The 19,549-nt window shown below is 30.8% G+C and overlaps 1 protein-coding gene across 2 annotated transcripts in view; it reads left to right on the top strand.

The window, feature by feature from the left end:
• LOC129968652 (voltage-dependent calcium channel gamma-1 subunit-like) overlaps positions 1-16,302 on the top strand; it is an 86,280-nt gene extending 69,978 nt beyond the window's left edge. For both annotated transcript variants that reach the window (XM_056082761.1, XM_056082760.1), the window contains exons 2-5: positions 4,664-6,102; positions 9,273-9,350; positions 11,232-11,369; positions 14,250-16,302. In XM_056082761.1, the coding sequence (XP_055938736.1) occupies positions 5,766-6,102; positions 9,273-9,350; positions 11,232-11,369; positions 14,250-14,500 (804 nt within the window). In that variant the 5' untranslated portion in view covers positions 4,664-5,765 and the 3' untranslated portion in view covers positions 14,501-16,302. The remainder of the gene's footprint in view (positions 1-4,663; positions 6,103-9,272; positions 9,351-11,231; positions 11,370-14,249) is intronic.
• The last annotated feature ends 3,247 nt before the right edge of the window (positions 16,303-19,549 follow it).

Here is a 19,549-nt window from a genome sequence, read left to right as displayed (position 1 = left end):
ACGAAGTATAGAAGTATTCTAATCGTTCAAAAATTCGAAACAAAAAAAAAAGAGATTTTAACGAATCTCCACGTTTCAGACACTCCTGAGTTGGAAAAACACATTTTTTTCATTATGTCTGCCTGTCTGTCTGTGACAAAGACAACTCAAGAATGATTTGACTTAGATGAATGAAATGTGGTATACAGTCTTTTTCCCAAATTTGTAAACTGCTATCAAATTTTAAGAAAAATCCATTCAGAGGAAGTCTGTCAGTCCAACTGAAGTTAAGTTAACACAATTGCTACAAACTGAAGAGGGCTAAATGGATAAAGTTTGGCACACATATTTAACAACTGTAGTGTAACATCTATCAAATTTTGAGCCAAATCCAACTAGAGATAGCTCAAAAGCTCAATAACAAAAATATATCAAATTTGGCATATGATTTTTATGACTACAAGTGCAGTTCTGTGTCCAATTTTGATTTCAATCGGTTTTGAAAAATGCGTCTAATACATAGACTCGATATTCGGATATTATTAACCGCATGCGCATGCCAAGGATTAATCGCCAAAAAACTAGCCAAGGATCATTCGACAGATTCAATAAAGAATGCTAAATTCACACCAAATTTAATATTTCGTAACACTTTTACGCCAATAAGGTGTTCTCTATCATGATACTTTTAGTAGAGATAATGCAAGAAAATTTTGAGAAGATTACTCCCGCTGATTTCATTATTCAACCGACAAATATCCATTTTTGAATCAATATCACGTTATTGTATGTTCGAGAAATGGAGTCAATTCATTATCATGCGATATTAGGGTAGTTAATTTTTTTCTTCTTAATTTTGGAATCCATTGCACATGTTATAGAAGTGAAAAAAAGACAGGGCGACGTAGTATGACAGCACTTGATGAGAATATGTGTCCTTATATGGCATGTGTATTTAAGATAATCACATGAAAAAAAATCGTACAATATGTATGACACTACGGAACATAAAACACTCAAGCGCATAATCCAAAAATAAAAGTCTGCGTACTTATGGCATTCACGCTATTTGTCTCTGGTGCCTTATGCGGTAAAGACAGCTAATAACACTTTTTTTAAGAAATACGCTAGGAAATTCCGGGGAAACCGCTCGCGCTGTTATTATACCAGGAAAAGCAATTTAAGCAATTTTTACAATATGCATTGACCATATATCATGAAAATTGCGACGATAAATTCAATAAATAGATTTCAAGTAGATTCAACGAATTTATAATAATAATAAACACATTCTATAAACAGATTTTTTTAAAAAGGGCTCTTCTTCTCTCAGGCTAGTTTGTAGAACCCTCAAAGTGAATTTTTCAAAATTTATATTTTAATAGAAAAAGAACTTAAATTAAAGAAATAACTCCGTTTTTATAATAATATATATATTTTTTTAAATTGAAACAAAAAAAAACCCGAAAGTATATAAAATCTGCCAGTTTTACATCGATTTTTTCCCTGCGGTTTGACACAGTTTTTCAAGATTATTACTATCCACAAGATCCTTTTCAAAAAAATTTCTTTTTAAAGCACTTCGAAAAGAAAAGAAAAGAAGAAAAAAAATCTCACAAGTGATTATCATGTATGCTTAGCAGTTATTTAACAATCCTCATCTTTATTCAATTATCCGTTAATCATCTGAAGTACGGCAATAAGGTGATAAGCATCAGCGGCATGCTTGAAATGAGAATACGCACTTGAAGTTGAGACAACAAACCGTATATTTCAGGTTCGCATGGGTAAATGAATGAACGATTTCAAGAATCCATAAAAAGCTACTTGTACTAATGATAAAAAGCGATTAAAAAGAGCAAATTTAAGTAAGGGATTTTTTTTTAATGGTGCGTTCTTTTTTCGTTTTTCTTTTGTATTTCGACACAAAAATGTGATAATTTTCATTGAGTGAAAAAAAAGGACCTATTTGCTTATGCTGCCAAATATTTTCTTTAAATGTATTCAAAATTACTCATTTTATTTTGAGCAATTTTGTTTTCCAGCAGTAACTTCGAGGCATATCTAAAGGAATAAATGATTTTTTTTTTTAAATATTCCTAAAGTTAAAGAATTGTCTTTCCTAGGAACTGTATTTAAAAACTGCCACGTTTTCCCCTAAATTTCCACAACTAAAAAAACTTTATTTTTACTAAATGTGAGAATTAAATAATAGGTAAATTAAAGCAGTAATTAAAATTGCATGTATACTTTAATTGATCTCGAATGATAACTGAGACTCAAAATAGCACAGACATTTTTTAATTATCATTTCTTAAATTTATACAGATGAGTTTAAAAAAACTAAAAATTAATTTTGAACTTAAATGTTTAATTGAATTTATAAATTTTAAATTCTAATTATTTAGATGACATTTCTATGCTAAAACTCTTTTATAATTTTTTAAAGTAATAGCTAAGCTGTCGTATTAACGAATTTCTTAATTATCCAAAATTAATTTTAAAAATCTAAAAATTCTAAGAAACACAATTAGATTTTAAATCAATGTTGAACATAATTAAAAAAGAGTATTCCGTTCTTCAATCGCTTTCCCTACTTTCAAATTGACCAATATATAATTTTTATCATCTGTTGAACTAAGGATCTAACTAGACTTATTTTCTCGAAAGATTGGTTTACTAAATTATCACACAATACGATTTCGAATTAATTTTTGAAATTATCTAACACAGGAGTTCTAAAATGGTGAGTGCTGAATCCATTTTTTGTGGGACAAAACAAGATCTTGAATACATACGTATCATTTCACTATTCACAAAATGGTGATGTGGGCTTAAAATCTTCCATCGACTTTCCTCACATCTCATTCGTCAAAAAATTGGATTTTTTTCATAAAAGTTTTTTTGTCCATAAATCATTTTTTGACAAGAGTGTCTTCACTTCTGGAAAAAAATGCATTGCGCCAAACATTGGCGTAGATGTGACTCCAAAAAAGCGAGTTGCAAAATTTAACAGACTTTAAGCCCTTGATCTAATGCAACGATGGAGACAAAGTGATACCGAATTGATAAAAAAGGAACCAACGTCGTAATTTTGAACCGTGGTTAGATGAGCAAGATGGCACCTGGGGCTGCAGATCCCTCTCCAAGCTTCTGTTTCACACTGGGGGGGGGAGGCATCTGGCATTTATGCGCTGCAGTATATGCGCTTACGTCGAGGTTCTTCGTTCGAATCCGGTTTCGCACTTGAAACCGTTTGGCCCGAAGCCGTAACCAGGCCATCATAGCCCTGCATTTTCCAGAAAAATGGAGTTGTGTTCCTTAAATCTTTTTTTGCTTAAAAAACAAAAAGTCAGTTTATTAAATTAATTTGTCATTTTATTCATATTTGATGTACAAGCTGTTGCAGACAGGAATGTATATCGTTTGACGGGGACACATAGGAAATTTATTGCTTAGCACATGCGATGTCTTACCCATTCATTCCTGGATTTAGCACTTAGCACTTTAATTAGATCTCTCACATCAATCTCTATTACAGTTAAGAAATAGTAAAGAAGAGATCGTTTAATTAGATAGCACGAGTGAATCACAAGCGTGAAATAAATAGTAACAGGAGCCAACGTTTCCCTCATATTTCTGAGCCAACTTATGACCGAAGGGATTGCGATATGATATTATGACAAATAAAATGAATCAAAAGAAGAATATTGTAGGTTTTATCCTCTGTTACGGACATAACTAGCGTTTTTCAGAAAAACTGGTGGGCCCGTGTATGTTTTAATAGAATTGTTCATTTTAGTCATATCTAAAAAATAATGAGATTATCCTTTCTTCTAAACGACCTAGTCCATCCACGTGTATAGTAATTAAATCTGGCTTCTACTTCAAGCGATACCTAGATACCAAAGGGTTTTTTAACTAATAAATAATATGTTATACTTCCCCTCTGTCATAAGCTGTTTATTAGACTTACTGAATAAAATGCTGGCTGCATGACCGCACGTTAACGATAAATAATTTTATGAATGAAACTCTGGAAACAATGATTTTTATTGTGATTCATGGTACATTTGCCTGAAATTATCGTTTGCTGTTGATAAAAGATGATACCTTGACATCCCCTACTTTCTTTTCATGATAAGAACTCACAGTGCTAGGTATATGTAAATAAATTGTAAAATAATAAAAAAGAAAAAAAATATCTTTTTTGTTTCATGAGGACGAAAAGTAAGTTTAAAATCCTTACAAAATATCAAAAGTCTGTCGCACACACACACACACACACACACACAAAAAAAAAAAAATGGCTACAAAAATTTTACCATCAAAGAAGATTTGCAATGAATTATTTTTCTATCTTATGGGATACTAAAACCCATTCGCATGCGAATAATGCTTCAAATAAAGCGTGTCTTAGATACATATTATTCTATTTATATTTTATGCCTATGGAAAAGGTACCAGAATCTGTCCCCAGGACAAGACAGTAATTCTCGAGACACATCTTTTAACCATCTAAATCTTAGTGCCATTTTCTTCTGAGTGTACTTTTAACTTCTTTCTTTTTATTATTCTTCAGTTGGAGTCTTCTCTGTTAACTGTATTGTTTTTTTTTATTTCTTTTTTCCTAATGCCGAAAAAGATAGTTTTAATCTTTTGATGTTTATTCTCTCTCTTGCAGCAACAAAAGGAATTGCTTTTCCGGCTGAACAAGAACCCTCGAGAGCTTCTTTCACTCGGAATAAATAGCCTTGAGAAATCCTAAGGCTCACCATTTTTTACCCACCCTTGAATGTGAAGCTTTTTCATCCCTTCCCTCCCCTTCACTCCTTGGATTTTTAAAAAAGTGCTGATAACGGTTTCTTTCAATGAATGAAAATGGAAACATTTTCCACTGCGAACTGGTGCTGCAAAAGAGCTTCTCGTCGTAGATGTTTAGTTGACACCTAAAGACAGACCAGCTTTACGAAGAGGAGAGAAAAGAAAATTCGAATATCTTTTTTGGAGCAAAAACCAGATAACTATTTTTTTCCTTCTTCTAAATATCATATCTTGAATTCCTGAATCCAGAGGATCTGAATATATTTCGTAGTTCAACAATACACAGCATGTGAATACTAAGCCTAGATATCTACTGCTGATCGTAAAATATCTGTAAAAGAACTTCACGAGAACTATAAAAAGATGCAATAATCTTCAGTCCTTTAGAGACGGTGCATTCTGTGATCTCTGACCTTTATAGGTATTGTGATTCATTTGGTGTGGTTTAAATCCTCGAAATCTACGTCTTTATATACTTTGGTAAATGCTCATTAAGAACATTTGACAAAGCAAAACAATAAAACTAAAACTAATTACGAGCAGCATAAGTTGCTTGTGAATTTTTGAAGGGATTACATGTATACATATTTGAGATTGAGTTTTATAGCATATACTCGCTAAATTTGTGAATACAGCACTGTTCGTCGACATTGAGCGAAATATTCTAATTAATTTGCACATCTGCAAACGATAATGAACTCCATAAACTGTTTATAAATGTGCAATAGAAAGATTAAATTATTCGAATCGATATTTGCTCGTAGAAACGTTCATCCTAATTTTACAGCGAGAACAATCCAACGAAAGGCTAGGAACAATCCAACCAATTTGATGGTTTTGCATGATAAAGAGTGCTAAGAAGAGATCTTAACATCAAATTCATCAGCAGAATTTAGTGACAGAATTTGTCACGAATCAACTGTAGATCTTTATTACAAGTCCTACTCTCTAAAAACTCAACAATGGCGCATGATAATGCCAAAGCGGAATCCAAACAAGCTCGAACGCGAAAGCCGAGTGCCATACAGAAGCTCCGACAACGAGTGGCCAGGCGAGATCCTGCTGAGATACTTGCCTTCGAACGTCGGTGTCTTGTGGTAGCCACAGCAGGACTTTTGGTAGCATTCGTGTTTTGGACCGTGGCCGTCAGCACTGACTACTGGTTCCATGTCCTACCAGAAAGTGGTAACCCCATCTATATTAACAGAACGAACAGCTTCTTCATCAGCAGCCATTCGGGACTGTGGACCATCTGCAAATTTCAGTATTTTAATGGGTCGACGGAAGGACCTGCTGTGAGTAAGTAACTTTTTTGCTTCTTCACCTGAGATGATGTTACAATTTATGAATTTTCTCTAATGCTCTCTGTTCTTAAGTTTAGAAACTAAAAATGTAAGAAATTTATCATTAATTAGGTCGATAAAGTTTTTTTTTTCAAAAATGGATGGGAAACAACAATAACTTCTGGAGAATATATGAAACAGGAAAAGCATCAATAAGTGTGACTATGTTCTGAAAATAGAGCATTTTCATTAACAGATTTTGATAGCTGACTTACTCGAGCTGTTTCATTACCGCTGCATTGAATATTTAGCTCGTATTGTCAAATGTTAAAGACAATGCAACAATATCATTCATATATTTCATTTCAGTTTCGGCAAAATAACTTGACTATTCTTTTTCGAAATAAAATTCTACGTTTGTTTCGAAATCGTATTGAATTTATCAGAGTTTCACTCTTTAACTCGAGAGAATTAATGGTGTCAAAAGGGTGTCAAAGACTTGTAAAATCCCCCCAGGAGTTTATTGATTACCATTTCTTGCTATTTCACTTACAGCATAGATTACTCTATTAATCTTTAAATATCCATAGATTCTCTATTATTCTATTAAGACAGAAACTCCAATTGCTCATGAAATTTTTCATGGACTACACAAGCATCAATTGAGTTCGAGGTAAAATTAACCAATTCACAAGCGAAAATGATTTCATTTTTATGAGTTCTACTATTTCATGAGCGCTTTTTAAATACTTTTCCTTAAGTAGTACCTTATCTGACAGATACAGATGACTTCTTTTTTTATTAACTAGATGATACTATGTCTGAGGAACAATTCTTTTTTGCTATCTTCGTAATTTGTTTCGGAAAAAATTTATTGTGTTTTTGTTTGTGTCTTCTTTAAATTATGTTTATATATATCTATATTATTCTATTATTAATCTACATTATTTACTAATGTTAATAATATATACTGGTGCGTTTGACAAATACAGCACGATTACATTAATTTAAAAATAACACCCGATTAACGGAATATTAAAATCTATATCCTTTTCTCCAGACATCTTAGATATTACTACTGTTAGAATTTCTTCATGACAGTGCTGATATTTTTGACAGAATATTCAACTATCAATTTTGGCGAGAGAAAACTTTCTTACATCCATGCAGAAATGAACAAAAAAATAGAGGCATGTAAATAAAAGTGAAAGTTTTAAATAATTTTAATAATATTTCAAAACTATAACTAAATTTGATCGTGAATCTAAATAGATCACGCGAAATGAAGGATTAAATAGAAAAGATCTCCAAAGAGAAATCAACTTTACAGCAAAAACTATGCTTGCAACTTTAATGTCATAAGTTTATTCAAACTTAAATACTAGAAATGTAGTTTTTAAACAGATATTTTAAGTTTGCTTGCACAAAAGGCTCATTCACAAAAGCGCAAATACTTAAATATATCAAATTTGGTAGGTGATTTTGTGACTACAAGTGTAGTTCGTTTTAAATTTTGCTTTCAATCGGTTTGGGAAAATGTGTCTTAAAAACCGAATTCGATTTTCTGATTCTATTAACCGCATGCCAGGGATTAATCGCCAAGAAATTCGCCAAAGACAATACGACAGATTTCAGAAAAAGGACAAATTCACTTCAATGGTTAATATTTTGTAATTACTGTACATCAAAGCCATTCAAAACGTTTTTTGGAATAATACCTTTATTAGAAAGTATGCGAGAGAGTTTTGGGGAGACCAATCCAGCTAGTTGCTTCATGTATATCGCATGATAACGCATCATGCAGTTTACTAATAACATTCACAAAAAACAATGATGGTTCGCATATTTACTTGAAGCTAAGGTTCCTGTTGCTGTGTCGCTTACAATAATCACATAAAAAATAACTAAATCATTAAAAAAGAATGTTTTTTTTTTGTAATTGATTGCATTTCCATAAAAAAGAAAACAAATAAGATAACGGTCATAATTTTAGAAGATTTCCAATAAAATTTTCCTTTGTAGTTTTCTTTTCTATTATATGCCGAGATTCCAATGACCATGCTGTTAAAGAATATAACTGGGGTATAAGCAATATATTGACAATGAGAATTTAACAAACATTTTTAAATTCTGCGCCTAAACTTCGTGTACATCTATGGCAAAACTTTACTTATGACTAATAAAATTTGGATTGAAGCAGTAATCTAATAAAACGGAATAGATATCCAATATAAAAATCCATCTGATGTGGGTTTTCTTGGCCAATGTCTACAATTCCCTTCATTTAATTTAAATACGCAAAAATCTAAGCTCAATTATTTCTACTATATTAAAATAAGGTTGACAATAAAATAACCAATAATTTTCAGAGTGATAAATTTAAAAGCAAGTATTTCAATATGTGGCTTTTCAAAGGAGGAGGAGGATTTTTACTAATGGAGAATGAACTTTTTAAAAATCTGTTAAATATCTGTTAATTTTTAAGAATCTGATCATCATGACGAGAAATTTTATGATGAATTGCCTATATACTGTCTAATATTTATAGATGTAGTAATTGATGCGAGTAACAATATTTATTATTGCCGGATGGACTGTGGAATAAGAAACAATCTCAAGATTTTTTTTTACTGGGATGTCTATGGGTCATTCGATTATACTAGTGTTTTCATAGAGGCTCTAGAACAAAGAATTTAGAATTTCAAATATTGTGATAAGCATTTAACCTGCACTAGTATTTGGAGCTTTGTTCACTTATTTTTGAGTTTGCAGTTTAATATCTGTTTTTAAACTATAGACAAATTTTGAAATGTAAGTAAATTTCAGTGCCTATTTTATATTTTATAAAAATTTGTTAAAAAAATTACATCGTAACGGATTTTTAAATTTATCAGATAAGTTTACAAAAGTATGGTGTTAGATATTTTCTTAAAAAACATATGTAAACGCGAAAATACTTGTTAATAATCCAGAAATGCATTAAAGAAAATTTCGTTTTATTGATTTATGTAAAATGAGCTACATTTAGATATCTGTTCAGTTAGTGTTTATCTTTTGTTTAGATTGATAAATGGATAAGAATATTTGCAAATAAATGTGTTTTACTTAGTGATTGATTGACAATGGATACCGTATGTTTTGTATGTTATTGTATTTGCCAACTAAAATTTGTAACCATGTTTCTAGGAAATTGCCACAATCATAGGCTCTTCCCGACAGAAGAATTCATTAATAAGAACCCCGAGGTGGATAGGACAATACTCGGTAAGCTGATTTGCACGGAAAATATTTTTATTATTCAAAATTCTATTTATCGTATAGCTTATGATGTCTTATAGTGCAATAGCTTTCATTCCGAACACGTTGAAAACACATATTCTTAAAGAATGTTTATAAGAATTCAGAATATAATCAGGTGGACGAATATATCAGGACATGGACGCTTTCATGGATAGTGATTGTCATAATAAAGCTGACTATTTGCCTACACGAGAATCGGTACATAAATCTGCTGTCTAAATGTATATGTAGTCTAAATGTATGCTGTCTAAATGTAGAAGTGCATCGTTTTAATCGGAAGAAGAAAACTCGTGATTGAGCTTTTTATTTCCACTGTTAGTTTCGTGTAGGGAAAAGATACAATTTCGCCAAGAACTCACTACATAGAAGGGATACTAAACTGATTAATGGTCCTGCTCTCGCTAACACAACACAAGGTGATGCATGGGATTGCTACACGAAGCGTTCAGTTATTCGGCTGCTTTTAGGGAGGAATCTCATGTGTCGGCTTGTCATAATAGGTAGTGTGCCATTACTGGACATAAAGATTATTTTGGATAAATACAGTGCGATAACTTCCATTGTAACAAGCAAAATGTATTATTGTATTTTTCAATCACAGCCATTTTATGACATTACATCTAGATTTTTCTTAGTAGAGATTCAATGTTTCAGAATGAAATACAGAGATTTATCAGGGATCCTAAGATAATCTTTGTTGGCAAAACGAAGTATGTTATTTGCCATAAGTTGAACACCACCTCTTAGGGCAACAATATGCCTCTATTGCAATGTGAATTTGAAGTCATTTTCATTATCATATATATATATATATATATATATATATATATATATATATATATTTACGATTGAGCTGCGCCTTTTTTTCGTTAGTCAGATGCAGAAATAAAGATGTGATAATGATTAATCCCGGAAAGAAGAGAAGGTAGTAACATAGATAATCATTAATAGCTACTCCGACCATCCCAAAGGCACATAGAAGTACTGAATGATTGGAATGCTGAGACAATAGAGGAGGAAGCTACGATTGAGTCCTAAGGGCCATCACCAGCCACGGTACAACCCCTCCTGTAAGAGGCACGTCTCGTCAAAGTTAGGCAGTAGCCGACCCTACAATATTTCTCTAACCAGCTGGACGACTGAAACCAACCACCACCAACCGAATCTCACCCCCATATCTGAGATGCCCATCGGGGTGATTGATAACATAGAAAAGAAATTCTCAATATCATAGTTGTGAAGAAACTTTTTCCTTAGGCATAACTTTGTTCAGTTTGTTCGATTATTCAATCCTCAAATGCCGCTGAAAATTCCATATTAACAATATGGATCTGGGAAACACATTCTAGGTAAATGATATCTTGAATGTTGCACGACACAAGAAGCAATGACATTACATGTATATCAATCTGAATACTATGCATGATTTCTTGTCTTATAACGGTAAAATTATTTCTGATTAGCGATGTAACATTGTTATTATTGATTATACAACAGTAAATTGTTAAATGTTCCAATATAAAACGACTCAAGGATCATTATTTAAAAGTAGGATTATAATGATATTTATATCATGACTATAGAAATCAGAATTTTGATTTTAGCTCTCGATGGGCATCAATGTCTACTTGTATGGTGATAACACTAATACAACGAACTATGTATAAAGTGAAATAATAATTACTTTCAAATTTAAACATTATCTATCAGAAAAATTTTAAAAACGAAATGAAGGCAATTTTGGCACATAAAGTTTAAAATTCAGTTTACAAACCTGCATTGCTCCGTATATTTCTTAATTGTTGACTGAAATATCATTAATAACATTACATTGATTCTCTGCAGATTACACCAGGACCGAGACTGCCTTTGCCATCATCACCTTCTGCCTTATTGCGATGGGTTTCGGCTTTGCGGTCTACACTTTCAAGGAACCGAGGTACATGTTCAAGAGGCTCGCCGGTGGAGTGCACTTCATAGGAGGTCAGTGGTTTTCGTTTCAGCAATAAACGATTGCAAACTTTTGTATTTGAATTTATGAACCGTTTCGATAATATTAATTCACTAATTTCTGTTCTTATAGAAAAGTTTGTGCTGAGCCAAATTGCATTATTGCTTCTCATAAAAGAAGCTATTTAATATCATAGTTATTTAATGCAAGTATAATATCACAGTGTAATTGCGAAGGGCAGATAAATTTTTTTATTCAAGCAATATGAATTCTATTCAAGTTTAAAACAACTATAATTCTAATTTTGTTTGAATTATAACGGAAAATGTTCTATTGGTAAATGGTTATGCCGAATTGTTCTGGATGAAAAGACCTGTCTGCAACCATCCAATAAAAGAAACGGCGGAACACTTTTCATATTTGCCTATAAAACTGGATATATATATATATATATTTTAAGATCAGGTGTCAAAATTTATTCTTTAATTCTTTAATCCTTGATTATATATATATATATATATATATATATATATATATATATATATATATATATATATATATATATATATATATATATATATATATATATATATAATCAAGGATTAAAGAATTAAAGAATAAATTTTGACACCTGATCTTAAAATATTAACTCAAGTTTGTCGTCATTTTATTTTGTTTTGTTTTTGTTCAAAGCTCATTATTTTATCTTATTCGCTTTAAAATATGTTTTGTGTATGTTATAAACAAGGCGATATTAAGCATTATACATTTGATTTCATACCTCAAATTTTGATCTTTCAAATCTTTATTAAATGACAAAAATAATTGGGGGTTTATGTTTTGAAAAATAAAACACACTTCCTTTAGACCAGGAGATATTTTGAAAAATTTCAGAGCTATCGCAAATGAAATTGATGACTCAGTAAGTTTCAAGATGTTCCCCCCTCTTTGACTAACTGCCTCTACTTTTATTTTTAAGGTTCTGATTTCAGTTTAAGCAATTTAAATAATTTTTAAAGATGCATTTATCTTTCAATAAGTTTCAGTTTTTATGTAGATATAATTTTTTCCAACCGTGTTTATTTTATCCTTAATATATAGACGAAATTTTAAAACTAGAATTAAGTATCTAATTTTAGCTTATTATGTTAATGTTCTATTTGGAAACAATACTAGAACAATTTTGGGACAGAACTCGTCATTTTAAGTCCCGCTCAAGTAGCGGGGGCTGTACAAGAGCTGGTATCATCCTCTCTAAGCAACCACATCACATCAGTTGGCGGATATTTAACCTACAACATCAAATTTGCTTACATGACGAATTTTAAAGAATACAGTAAGAAATGCCAATATATATTGACAAAAATTCCGAATTGTTTCAATTTATATTTTGAAAAAGAGTAAAAAAAAAAAAATAAGAGCATTAATATATCGTCGTGAAATTTCCAAATTATTTATTTTCTTCAAAAAATACCCAGTGCAATATTTCGAACACATAATGTTGGAACACTTTTTTGTCTTGTTTAATATAAATTTTATATGAATTAAAAAAATGTCTGTATTTTATGTCAAGATTATAACATGAAGTTTCAACCACCTTTTTTTTAAAAAATTGGAATGTTAGAATGTTAGCAACATTTGGTGAGAAAAAACACACGCAAAAAAAAAACCAGTTTTTAATTTCCTTGTGTGTTCCGAAAATGAAAAAAGAGAGAAGAACAAAGTTTTCCGAATGGCTTGAGGCACAAAAAGGTTTGCATATAAAAAAAAAGAAGAAAGGAAGAGAATTTGAAAGCTCTGAAGCTACATTCCAGTCACGAAATTTTTATCGGGGGTTGACCTTTGAAGCGGTATAGTTTATCTTTTTGTCAGGTAACATTCTTAGATAGAATTCTTTTAGTTTAATGTTCAATCTACACGAAGCTGAAATTTGATGCTAGCAGAAAATGATATAACAGAACAACACTTTCTTTCATATGAGAGGTCTTTGAATTAATCTTCTTCGAATATTTTATGGTGATTTACATGTATCTACGATGTGGATTATTAATTTGACTTTTAATATTTAAAAAAAGGAGCCTCGTAGATATCGATTTGAAAAACGAATTTAGAATTGACTGCTGAAACTGTGATTTGTAATATGGGCATCTGATTTTTTTTTTAATTATGCGAGTGAATTTTTTCAACCCATTTTGTCCATGCTTTCAGATTTTATTGGGGTTTTTATAGATCTTATATTCTATAAAAAAAATTTGAAAATCATGGAACTGGAATGGAGTAATATCCCAGAGACGAGGTCAATGTAACTATGTGGACCTGTATGTAACGTTACACTGTAATACAATCAAAGAAGTGCATCATATCATACTTCTTTTTGTAAGAGGGTTTATGGATTTCAGAATTTAATTGTATGAATCATTTACATTATATTACGCAATTCTGAAGTCAAAATTAGGCTTGCTAAATAAAGAAAAGCAGAAGATTCAGTATGCAGAAAATGGCTTCACTGATCATAATTTGAAAAGTATGAGAGAGAAAATTCAAAAAACATATAGACATCTCTCAAATGAAACTCGATTGTTTCGAGTCTTACAAAAATTCTCAAACGAGTTGCATTTAAACGAATCAAAATACTTAAAGGATACAAGGGATAAAGATGTTTAGTTATATTTTTAGTGAAATTTTAAACATATAATTCTAAGAAAATCTATAAAATAACATTTTGTTGACTTTTTTCCCAGAATGCAAATTCTTAATTTCATTGCATTTTAATTAAATGGAATTTTTAGCATTGGTTTATTAATGGAATTTTAAATAATTTTTAGAAGTGCTTGGTGGAAGAGGTACAATCAACTGAACATTGACATTCTATGTGCTGTCCTTTTTAATTCTGTTCTTTATTTCAATTGCAGCTGGAGCCTCCTTAGTGGTGATTGAAGTAGTGATCAACTCCGTGGAGTATGAGGAGCAATACTTAACTGATCGACATCCCAGGGGGGCTGTCTGGACCTACGGCTACTCTTTCGCATTTGCCTGTCTCACTTTTATCGTTCTGCTCATCAGCGGAATAACCTTCATGATTTGTTCTAGAAAGAAGAAAGGAGACAGATCTGGAGGGGTGCAAGGAGTGGATGACGAACCCCACATTTTAGGCAGAATGTGATTCGTTCTAAAGACCTTCCACTGGTGCGACCTGAATCTCATATAAGTCGAAAGATCAATCATATTATGAGAAAGCATTGCAATGGAAAATAAAAAAAGGGTTTCAACTTTTTGTTAGCACTTTTATTACATTGAAGGACATATCTATAAGATTAACTGGAATATGAAATGTTTCTGAAAAGATAGAGAGGCTCTGAATTGTTCTTTTTTTTTATGTTGCACCTGATCAGCCTGTTCTTTGGGATCCTCAAATCCACGTTGAAACAAATCCAAACGAGGCCTGCTTGTTGAATTCCTCCATTGTTTCGGGACTGAAAGGAATTCTAAGTGGTATTTGTTTCCTTACTATGATATCAATTTGATCAACGGTGTTATTCAAGATGCTAACATTTTCTCTACGCCCATTTATCATATTGAAGAACATATACTTACCTAGAAATGTGAATTGCTTTGAAATGGTAAAAGTTTAAATTGTCTTGGCATTTTAATACACAAAAAATAGATTATTCGTTGACGCGCACAGATTACATTAACCTCATTATCGATGCAATATGAAAATTTTATCGAGTGGTTTCATTTTTAATGTGAAACAATGCTTGGTTTGCGCAGTTTGAATATCAAATAATTACTGCAAACGATTAATTTCTTTTCTTTTTTTCTGCAATTCGAGCGGAGCTTTTATATTGTTTATTTATGAAACGAATCCGAAAATGATATCGGAATACGAACACAAACATTTTAACGTTCTTCATTGTATGACGATCTGTATTACAGTATAAAGTGCTCTGTTTCGATTAACTGTATGTAAATGAATGACAGAACAACATTAAAAAAACGTTCTTTTCATTCATTATATGAATCGAGTAAGTACTTTTCGAAGCAATAACATGAAGGAGAATTATATTGATTAAGTTGAATGTAAATAGCTAAATTGTGAAATGAGCACATTTCTTCACATGCCTTAAAATGAAACTTAATTCTTCATGAATGCCTTTCACCCACATAAATCACTGATTATTTGGCTTGGAAATTGTTTATGATTATTTTATTTTTGTGATTGGGTTCAAAGTTTAAATTTACCCCTTTCGATTCTAACACGAATACCATCAAGATTGACTGAACTTATTTCAGTGTTTGCTTTGTTTAAATATCACATTTTTGTAGAGGGAGGAGGTCGACGGTTGCAGCATATTTTCAGTTAGTCATTCTAAAATGGCATTTCATTTTTTTTTTTTTTTTTTTTTTTTGTCTTATGAAGAAAATTTTTTCTTATAAAAATGTGCTTATGCATATATTAAAAATATATAACTTTGATAAAATAAAATGCATCAGTTTTGAACATACCTGTGTTCATTCCGTAAAGATTAAATATGGCTGCGACTTAGGTGGAGAAAAGGAACTACTTTACTGAAACAATCCCTCTATATCCTGAAAACGAAATGTTCCCAATAAATGGCAGCCATTGCTGCTGGAAAATGCAATAATCATTATTTAACAAAGAAATTCTTGTTATAAACTTTCTCATCTGTCTTTTTATTGTCAAGGATTGTTTATGATAACAGTTAGATCGATATCTCAAACAATTTTATGCAGCTACAGGAGTTGAAATATACGAAAGGAAGATCAATTGTTAACCTAATAATAGAAAGATATTGTGTGATGACATTTTCCAACTGAATAACTGCTTTGTGCGAATAAACTTTAACAGAAAAGAAATATTCTTCTATTGACTTCACATAATGTGGACCTTTTTTGAAATGCAGCTATTTTTGAAGATTCAAGCAAAAATTCCTCAAACCATAATTTGAGTACATTAAAAAATTAGAGAAGATAAAAATTCATGAAAGACCAAGGAAAAGAAGAAAGAAAAACATTTTCACTTGTTGTTCAAAAAAAATTCTATTACTTCTTTATATTGTTTTGATATAAAATGAGTTTAATTGGTTTTCACCTTGTTACTCCAGAAACTCTGCTTCAAAGAGTTGAAACATTTGGAAGAAAACTATCCAATCCTAATGTTATTTGTAAATTTAGCAGGCACTAACAAAACAAATAAAAATTCGAATTTTTAAACAGTTTTTACAACAATCGAATTCATTCATTGTTTAGGTCTAAATCCTTTACGATAAGTGGAACTGGTGTTACAGCATCCACAAGGTAAGTTGCAAAATAACTTCTAAAAATTTTCTTTCAGTACGAATAAAATATGAAACCGAAGACAAATTCCATTCTTAACAACAGCAGCAGGCTCAAAAGCCATCGCAAATGGAAGAAGAAAATTATATTTTCTTATAAAATTATCTTCAAAATGAGTCATTAAATATTGTTATATTTATTATTATTATTAACTGAAATTGCATGCAAAAAATGCATTTCCTTCTAAGAGAAAAATTTCCATCATTTTCGCAGCTATCCCATGAAATTTACAAATTTGAGTGCAACTAAGTTGTAAATGCTCGCCTGCAAATTTCGCTTCAATTTATTTTCTGTTGGAAACGAAAACTATACTTGTTAACAACACTGCTATACTGTTCATAGATTTTGTTATAGTATTCTTCAATTCATTTTCAAAAATATTTTTAGAATGAAAACGAAGTTACTAGAATTAACTACCGAGATGTGTTGATCTGAAGTATCCAAAAACAGTGCAAATTTCATTGCAGCTGTTTAAGGTAACTCACAATGAACAAATGTGCTAGTGAAGTATAGTTTGTATTCTGTAGATTTCGATGGTTGTGTAGTTGAACAATTTAGGGGTATAAAAAGTTATTGTACTTAAAGAGTTTCTATCTATATTTTGTTATGTAGGTTGTGTAATATTTGTGTAATCTGCACAAGTAGCCTTCAGTAACAAAACAACACAGTTTTTTCAATGTCTCGAGTGAAATATATCGCACAACGATCTTATGCAACTTGGAGCCCAATTTTTCTTTTTGAAATACCCTTTCAAGATGTTGGTGACAGCAGTATGTCCTTTAAACCTCGTTGACTCAGTGTTTCGAGAGAATAGACTAGCTTGCACACCATTGAATTCTACCTCGTTTGGATTATACAAATGAAACGTCTTTGTATCCAGAAATGGGATTTTAGATTTTCTTTATGTGCAGTGCCTTAAAGTGCGAAAAAGGTGAATATAGTGAAAAATGCAATAATAATTGATTCGTTGTTGAAACATTAATATATCTATTTAATATTTTAAAAAATTATTTCGAAAATTATTTGATAAGCCTTTAACATTCATAAAAGTCATCTTAATCTCACTGATGACTTTCTATGTACGAGTAAGTTATAGATATAGTTACAGAACAATGTATAATCTAGTCCACTCCTCACATCAGTTAATTTTCCTTCATTTAAAGACTATTACTGCATCAAGGCACAGTAGAAAAAACCACACACAAGCAAGTGGACTATATTACTTAATTTTATTAAATCAAATTACTATTTACAGAATATTTTAAAACAGAAGTGCCATCTGGCTTGACACAAAAACAAAGACGAAGAATTAATCTTTTAGTAACTGTATTTTAAATCAACTTTTTAATTTTCGTGCATTATATAACTCTTTTTTTGACAATGTTTTTGTGAAAAAATTTTTCTAATTGAATTTATTATTTTTTTGCCTTCTGTTAGAATACATCTTAGATCTATTGCACAATTTTTCATTCAATTTAGAATTTTGTTGAAATTTTTAAACATGAATTTAAATTATCAGTTATGAATTTTAAATAGCTATTATTCTAGAAAAGGTACAGTAAAACAATAAGCTTTCATTTAAAATTATGACTAAATAAAAATAAATAAACAACTTGGATTAAAATCTGACATGTGGCATGGTATTTTATGGTTTAATTTTGTTTTTCATTGTGATCGGTATCATAGATAAACCAATATGGACGATTAGAAAATTTAAATCATTGTCGTCCCAACCTATACGAATTGATTATATATGACGCTGTTGTGTACATTTTGATACCCGTGTACAAAAGCTACGAAATCCATACGTGTCATTTTCCTCAATTTCAGTAGCTCTAATTACTTCTTATGAAACTAAAAAGCTATTATAGTACGGAAGCAAAGGAAATTATTGTTTAAAATGTTAATTTTTTCATCTAATTTATATTATTTAACACACAAATAAATTTATACTTAACTTGTATTTTATAAAATTAGCTTCGAAATCCGGCATAAAATCAATCGATCTATTTCATCATGTCTTTAAGAGTGACATTCTTTAACTGCAACTGTAACTCTTTAATAACTGTAACTGCATCAAAACGAGCTCTGGGGGGAAATAACATCGACTGGCTTGTGTTGGTTCATCAGCGTTTGATTTATTTCTTGGTAACTGGAGCAGATGACGTATCGTCGCTGCCAGCCTCTATCTTTGCTATTAATGATTTCATTGTTACAGTTTCATGAAATAATACAAAGACGTTTCACTTGGAGCTGACGCGTTTGGCACATAGACAAAGCAAAACGAACTTTTCAAAAGGGAGATAATCGAACTAAGTGTAAACTTATTGCAATCATTTGAATGAATACTAAGTATCTTAGAATGAGGAATAAATTGAATGTCACCAAGTTTTCTAGACTAGCAATGTTTTTATTTTTTCTCTCTTCAAGGTGAAACTGATGACAAATTCCCAGCTATTTTAGAGCATTTGATTTGCTTTTAATGACTTGTAGAAGTGTAAAAAATTAGTTTTTATGATTTAACACTATGAATGTTCGCACACAGTTCCCATGATTCACGCAGTTCTGTAATATAGTATTTTAAGCAAGAACATTGCTGCAGAAAGCACTAATTATATCAAAGATTGATTATAATCATGACAACAATAATATTTTAATTGCAAAATTATTAATGTCTGTATTATAGAAAATAATGTTTAATTCCCTAAATATAATAAAATACAGAAAAATAGTAATTTGGACAAAATATATAAGTTACATTAGAAAATATAGTAACAGTATTAATTCAAGTTTATGTTAAAATGTTAATTTTTATCAAATAATTGCATTATAAAAGAAATACAAATACTCACCG

This window comes from Argiope bruennichi, chromosome 5 (genome assembly GCF_947563725.1).
Source record: "Argiope bruennichi chromosome 5, qqArgBrue1.1, whole genome shotgun sequence".
Lineage (NCBI taxonomy): Eukaryota > Metazoa > Arthropoda > Arachnida > Araneae > Araneidae > Argiope > Argiope bruennichi.
The sequence above is the reverse complement of the archived record's forward strand: the minus strand, read 5'-3'. Positions and strand labels throughout refer to the sequence as shown.